The sequence below is a fragment of the Eptatretus burgeri genome, chromosome 9 (assembly GCF_056783735.1).
Source record: "Eptatretus burgeri isolate ZD-2024b chromosome 9, Ebu_testis_v1, whole genome shotgun sequence".
Classification (NCBI taxonomy): domain Eukaryota; kingdom Metazoa; phylum Chordata; class Myxini; order Myxiniformes; family Myxinidae; genus Eptatretus; species Eptatretus burgeri.
This window is the reverse complement of record NC_140969.1, coordinates 66,624,285-66,631,784: the sequence shown is the minus strand read 5'-3', so window position 1 is coordinate 66,631,784 and position 7,500 is coordinate 66,624,285. Positions and strand designations below refer to the sequence as shown.

Here is a 7,500-nt window from a genome sequence, read left to right as displayed (position 1 = left end):
ATATATGTATATATGTGTGTGTATATCTATATATATATGTATATATATATATATATGTATATATATATGTATATATATATATATATATATATATATATATATATATGTATATATATATTCACACATATATATATATATGTATATATATATATATATATATATATATATGTGTGTGTGTGTGTGTGTGTGTGTGTGTGTGTGTGTGTGTGTGTGTATATATATGTATGTATGTATATATGTGTATATATGTGTGTATATGTATATATGTGTGTATATGTATATATATATATATATATATATATATATATATATATATATATATATATATATATATATATATATATATATATATATACATATATGTATCTTCTTCTTCTTCTTCTTTCGGCTGCTCCCGTTCGGGGTCGCCACAGCGGATCATCCGTTTGATCCGCATAGTGATTTGGCACATGGTTTACGCCGGATGCCCTTCCTGACGCAACCCTGGTCGCCTCTTACTACACAGGGATATGGTACACCTATTTTAACCGGGGTATACACCGGCCCAGTATACTGGTACTCATTTTGCCGACCTCGGAAGGCTGACAGGCTGAGTCAACCCCCTGGTGTATTAATTCAGTGGCTCAACGGGGCTTGAACTCAGGACCTTTTGGATCCCAAACCGCTGCCCTAACCACTGCGCCAACACCAGGTATATATATGTATATATATGTATATATATATATGTATATATATATATATATATATATGTGTATATATATGTTGTGTTGTTCGTCTTTCGGCTGCTCCCGTTCGGGGTCGCCACAGCGGATCATCCATTATGATCCGCATAATGATTTGGCACAGGTTTTACGCCGGATGCCCTTCCTGACGCAACCCTGGTCACCTCTTACGACACAGGGATAAGGATTGGGTTTCACCATGATTCCGGGCTGCCCTACACCCTCTCATAGCGCGGCCCAGCACAGGGCTCCCGTCCTCAAGTGATCCTCCAACCCAAGCCTCCGAGTAGCCGGATTACAGGCGCACGCCACTACGCCCGGTATTGTATGTATATGTATATGTATATGTATATGTATATGTATATATATTTTCCTTCATGATTTGATGCACTCCACCAACTTCTCCCCACTGATCATTTTAAAAACTGTTGTGTTTAATGAACATTTTAGTGAGGTCAGGGGAGATTGCTGAAACGTTTTTCATTCACTTGCATTTTTTTTTTCACTTTATCAAGCATGCCTAAAAAGGTTGAATTGCCATCTATTTACATTTTATCCCTCCTTCCTCTCTTCACCATTAATTCAGGTGCTGCAGCAGGAATGCATCAGATGTCTGTGCCTCCCCTTATGCCTCCGGGGATGCTCCCGCAATCTCCAGGACAGGTCCCAATGCGTGGAGGTCCTCCTGGCATGATGGGTGGGCCACCGCACATGGGTGGTCCCCCTCGCGGTCCACCTTTTGGTCACCCAATGGGTATGTATGGGTGCTGGGATAAGATATCAAAAGTATAAATAGCTCTTCATCTTCATCATGTCTAGAACCAGAACGAAAATGGCTTGACCAGCTTGCCTGCTGACGATGAACAGAGGCATTGTGAATTTTACTTTGGTTTCTGGTGGTGGTTTGTTCAGCAGGCACGTTAACTGTGGCTGTCATTAATTACAATCGATCTTGAGCTGGAAGTATCCCCAAAAAGCGAGATTGAACAAAATGATTCTTATCATTTTCTTCAGTCCATTCTCATCCCTGAATACGATACAATTTACTTTCACAATTTGTACTTTTTTTGTCTGCTTTGACTGTACTTATTGCATTGGTTGGATTAATTAGAAACACCCACTCCCTCTAGCAGGGTTCAATAAAACACTTGCATTCTACCACATGTACAATGCAACATTGCAAGTCATCTCCACAGCTGATTTGGAATACCCTCTCCCACCACCACTGGGTGCTATGAGGTACACTTTACAGACAGAAGTTGCATCCCCAAACGCCACGACTACAAATGTTAATGCCTAAAACCTTCCAGTGCACGCCACAAGTATATCCACCAAATTTCAACTCTGTCCAGCAGTTTCAGAGTGCATACAAGTCAAAAACGCACACACACCAATTTATTACAGTACGAATCTCAGAAGCAACTTCCAGAACATTTAAAATCTGTGCTGTGTTTACACCAGCAGTACCCACCCTGACATTAGGTACCAATCATCTTGTAGGGTTCAAGCAGTAAATATATCCACTGGTTGAGGGGAAAAAAAGTTTTGAAATGGTTGTCTAAACCAATTGATAGAGGAAACTTTGTTCTGGATAGTTGGGGTTTTGAGGTACAGTAATTTACCGCCAATCCCTCCCCAGCAAATAAATGCTTTCATTACCAACTAAGCTGTGTTCAACCTGCTTTCCAGGAAAGAAGTGCCTCAACTTTCAACCAGTTTGCTGTTGTGTATATGCTAACATTGATGAAATGTCTGGGCAATTTGTCACTGGTTCAGGCAATAGGCACTAAAATGGGTGATTGACTGGGGACCTCATTTCCTAAATTCGATTTCATCTGTATATAAACTCTAATTTGCAATTTCCCATTCAGTAAACCATATTGTAATCATGTTAATTCAGTAAGCACATAATGCTAGTCCAGTTACAGATTAAATAAATACTTTCGGTGACCTGTGGCTTGTCTAATGAGTGCTCTATTTCTAGGACAACTTCCTCCTGGAATGCGTGGGCCACCAATGCCCATGTCTGCTTTTGGAGGACCACGACCTCCCCCATTCAATTTTCCAAGAGGCCCCCCTCCACCTCCACCTCGTAACATCCGGCCTCAAGGCTCGACACCACCGCCTGTGACGTCTCAGTAATTGAACCTGCACAGTTCAGTTTCCTGAGAAACATGAGTTTGATTGTCTGAGAGTTATCATTTCATTAAACTTTTGAAATACCTTTTTTACACCATGTCTCTGTTTTGATAGAATACAGTGAGTTATATTTGGTTAGTGGTGTGACAGGTACTTTGAAAGTCCTCATTTCTGATTATCAACTTGTAGTTTGGTAATATAAAAGATAATTTTTTTTGTTTGTTTTCCTCACCTCCACTCCCTTGTTTATTTTGTCTGGGTTCTGGAATCAACTCCCTGAATGGGTCCAATACCACTCTTCCCTCTTGGCATTCAATATATATATATATATATATATATATATATATATATATATATATATATATATATATCTTCTTCTTCTTTCGGCTGCTCCCGTTCGGGGTCGCCACAGCGGATCATCCGTATGATACGCATAGTGATTTGGCACATGTTTTACGCCGGATGCCCTTCCTGACGCAATCCTGGTCACCTCTTACGACACAGGGATATGGTACACCTATTTTAACCGGGGTATACACTGGCCCAGTATACTGGTACTGATATATATATATATATATATATATATATATATATATATATATATATATATATATATATATATATATATATATATATATATATATATCGTCCGCAACCACTTACAAAGCTTTTGTCCGCAGCCTGATGGAGTACTGCTTTCCCCTCTGGGCTGGTGCTCCTGCCTCCCACCTTTCTCGGCTTCACGCTGTAGAAACCAAGGCATTTCGGATCATTGGCATCTCCCGCAATGAGGCTGAGTCTTTGGGCCTCTCACTCATTCACCGCAGGTTGGTCGGTGGTCTTTCTGTCTTCTACCGTCTCCTCTCCAGCCTCGCCCCCCCCCCCCCCTCTCTGTGATTTGTCCCCACCACATTTCCGTAGGGGGCTCAAGGTCCGCCAACAACCCCCTTCTGGTAAAATTACCAAAATCACGAATCACTGTTCACCTTCACTCTTTCATTCCTCTTTTTTCCCGCCTTTGGAATAAACTTCCTCACTCTATTCATTCCCATTCTTCCCTCCAGGCTTTCAAAACAGCTGTTCACCACCACCTCTTATTACCCCCCCCATCCAAATCCTCGATCTTTTCTACCCCCGATAATCCACCCAAGTCCACCTCCTTCAAATTCCCTGCTTTCCTTCCTGAAAGTCCCTGTAATGTCCATCTTCTATTCCCCATCTTCCCCGTCCCATCCCTCTCCCTTCCACAGATCTCCAAATGTCTCTGTTCCCCACTATTTTGTCCTTCCCACTCCCTCCCCTCCTGTCTGATGCCCCCCTTGATGTGCGTTGTGTGTTAGCCCTCATACGAGCCTCGACAAGGTATACAAAAAAAATAACAATCACCAGCTTATGCTCCTGTCCCAAGCTGTGACCCTTTCTTCTGCTGTTATCCTCCCCATACCCACTTCGACACCTTGTACCTGGAGGCATCCATCTTGTTATTGTTAATCTCATTGTACTGCTTCCTCCATGTGCACATTATTCCTGCTACTGTCAATATGTAGTACGAGGTGGGCTTGGACTGGGTTAACGGGTAGAAACGGTCATGGTTTTAGATGGTGGGGGAGGGGAGATATGAGATGGTGGTGAACAGCTGTTTTGAAGACCTGGAGGGAAAAGTGGGAGTGAAGAGAGTATAGGAGTTCGTTTCAGAGGCGGGAAAAAAAAGAGGAATGAAAGAGTGAAGGTGAGCAGTGATTCTTGATTTTGGTAGTTTAACCAGAAGGGGGTTGCTGATGGACCTTGATCACCCTGTGGAAATATGGGGATGGGGGAGGGTCAGGGGGGACCGGAGAGGAGATGGTAGAAGACAAACACCACCGACCTACATGCGGTGAGAGAGTGAGAGACCCAAAGACTCAGCTTCATCGCAGGAGATACCAATGATCCTGAAAGTCTTCGTTTCCACAGAGTAAGGCTGAGCGAGGTGTGAGGCAGGAGCACCAGACCAAAGGGGAAAGCAGTACTCCAACTTGCGGTTGAAAGCTTTGTTTGTGTTTAAGAGCTTAGGTGTGCCAAGGAAGGACTTTGCACGATGGAAGGTACACAGTCGGCGAATGGCTTTTGAAGCCAGCTTGGAAATGTGGCTTTCCCAGGAAAGATCATGGCAGATAGTGAAACCCAAAAGCTTGAGAGATGATCATGGCAGATAGTGAAACCCAAAAGCTTGAGAGACAGAACTTCTTCAAGAGGATTGTTGAGAAAGAAGATGGGGAAGGGGAGGGTGGGGGGGGGGGGTTCCAGATGGTCCTTTTGGAGAGACATAGTGAGAGTGTGAGATTTGTCAGGATTGAAAGACATGTTCCAAGTGCTTGACCAGCTTGTGATTTTTATCCAGATCTGCAGAGAGTGAAGAAGCTGCTGCTTGCCGATCTGAGGGATGACAGATGGTACGGCAGAGGGTGAAGTCATCAGCAAAGAGACGTAGAGGATTTTCCAGAGTCGAGAGATCATTGATGAAAACCAGAAAAAGAACAGGACCCAGAACACTGCCTTGAGGAACTCCAGCCTGGACAGGAAGAGGAGACAGAATTCCATTAAGAGCCTGTGGGCAAAGACAGTTCATGGGTGAGAAACACACCAGCCCTTGACAGGATACCCACAGACACTACACACATGCACGCAATCACCCGTCCATGCTCAAGCTACCTAAAAGCCCTTCCAACATCCCAAAACCTCTCCATCTCCAAGCCTTCCAGGTACCTATCTAATTCCATTAAACTTATCTACTGTTTCTGCTGCCACTACTTTTTCAGGGAGATCATTCCATGCATTAACTCCTCTCTGAGTAAAAGACCCCTGCCTTACTACCATCTTAACTCTCTCTTCTTTACTCTCAGCCTCTGGCCCCTGATCCTATCACTGTCTACTTTTCTGAATAATTCTTCTACACTTATGTTGAACATATTTATCATATCCTCTTCTAACCGCCTCCTTTCTTGTGAATAAAGCCCTGTCTCCTTCAGCTGCCCCTCATATCTGAGTCTGGCTTGACCCAGAATCTATTTACGTGCCCTGTGCTTAACCCTCGCCATGGCTGCTATGAACTCCCAAAGTTATGGTGACCAAAACTGCACACAATATTCCAGATGTGGCCTCACTAAATACCTAAACAATGTTAAACCCACCTTTTGATTTACAATCGATTCCCCTCCGAATACAACCTAAAACCTATAGCTGCCTGGCATTGTGCTGCCTTGCTTACCTCCTGTATCTGTTACCACCCTCAGATCCTTTTCTGGATTTTGTGTGATATTGTTACGAATTTGGAATTCAATTGCACACAACATACAGGTTCCCTTAGTCAGCTATGTCGATAAGTGCATGTTCCCTAGATAGCTCACCTTTCATCTTTCTATAATTCCAGCTGTGTGTGTGTGTGTGTGTGTGTGTGTGTATGTGTGTGTGTGTGTGTGTGTGTGTGTGTGTGTGTGTGTGTGTGTGTGTGTGTGTGTGTGTGTGTGTGTGTGTGTGTGTGTGTGTGTGTGTGTGTGTGTGTGAGTGCTGTTTCTCGACAACCGCTGGTCCGATCTAATTGAAACTTGCCAGATATATTGCTGGAGACCTGAGGATGTGCCTTTTCAAGGTTTGATATTAATCGGACAAGTGCTTCCCAAGTTATGGCCATTTATTTACCAAACCAATGACAAGACACGTTGTTGCGTGGGCGTGGCCGATGGGGAAGGGAAGCTCAGACACGTTCCCCATTACGGGTTACAACGTACAGACTTCCGGATAATGATGACTTCGTGTATTCTAATAATTTCTCGATTTCTTATGCGCATTTATAGATAAACACGATGCCCCAAGTTATGATTGTTTTCAGATTAGACGGTGCATAAGTTTCGGTAACGTCAGAGTGCTGGTATGCTCCGAACCAGGAAGTAAATTTTTTTTCTCTCTTCTCTTCTCTTTTTGTTTTTCCTTCCCACGACATTGCGAAAAGGTAAAATACGTTGGCGCTAATTGAATAATTGGGTATTAAAACTAAATTGCGAATAATCGTAACTGCGAATAATATGGGAACATCCGGGCCACGTACGTACGGGCACGTGAGAGCGAAGAAACGGCCTGTGTGGTTGTTGTTTGTTGCTTGTGGTTGGAATATTTATTTATTTATTTATTTTTTTTCGGGCACGTACTAGTTGTTTAAATGTTCAGAGATCGATTTAGATGCGCTGCGGATCAATTTAATAGTTAGGGAACAAAACAATGGAGACGTCCCTCCCCCTCTTCTGCGAAGAGGAAGAAGAACCCTGGTCCCGTGATACATGATGTCAACAACTCCCGCCCACCCGTGGTTGAGCGGGGGGTGGATCACGAGGGTATGAGTCACGCCAGGTGCGGGGGAGGCGTTGGAGAAGGATAAAGAGGAGATCCTTTCTTTGTTCAAAAAGAGTCCCGTTCAAAGTACCGTGAAAGAGTTCGTGTGGGGAGTCCCGTTCTGAGTCCCGTGTGCAGAGTTCGTGTGCTGAGTCCTGTGGGAGGAGTAAGCTTTTTGCTTCGGAGAGAGCAGTCGTTCAGCAGGCCATCGGGTCCTGCTTGGCTTGAGGCCTTCGGAAGCTTTTTGCTTCAGCTGGCTCAGTGAGCTTCGGCT

The 7,500-nt window shown here is 43.7% G+C and overlaps 1 protein-coding gene and 1 pseudogene across 3 annotated transcripts in view; one reads left to right on the top strand and one right to left on the bottom strand.

Moving 5' to 3' along the window:
• SF3B4 (splicing factor 3b subunit 4) overlaps positions 1–2,953 on the top strand; it is a 45,795-nt gene extending 42,842 nt beyond the window's left edge. For all 3 annotated transcript variants that reach the window (XM_085895502.1, XM_085895504.1, XM_085895503.1), the window contains exons 5-6: positions 1,309–1,476; positions 2,707–2,953. In XM_085895502.1, the coding sequence (XP_085751628.1) occupies positions 1,309–1,476; positions 2,707–2,864 (326 nt within the window). In that variant the 3' untranslated portion in view covers positions 2,865–2,953. The remainder of the gene's footprint in view (positions 1–1,308; positions 1,477–2,706) is intronic.
• On the bottom strand, positions 904–1,044 carry LOC147020261 (signal recognition particle RNA; annotated as a pseudogene).
• Positions 2,954–7,500: the final 4,547 nt, after the last annotated feature.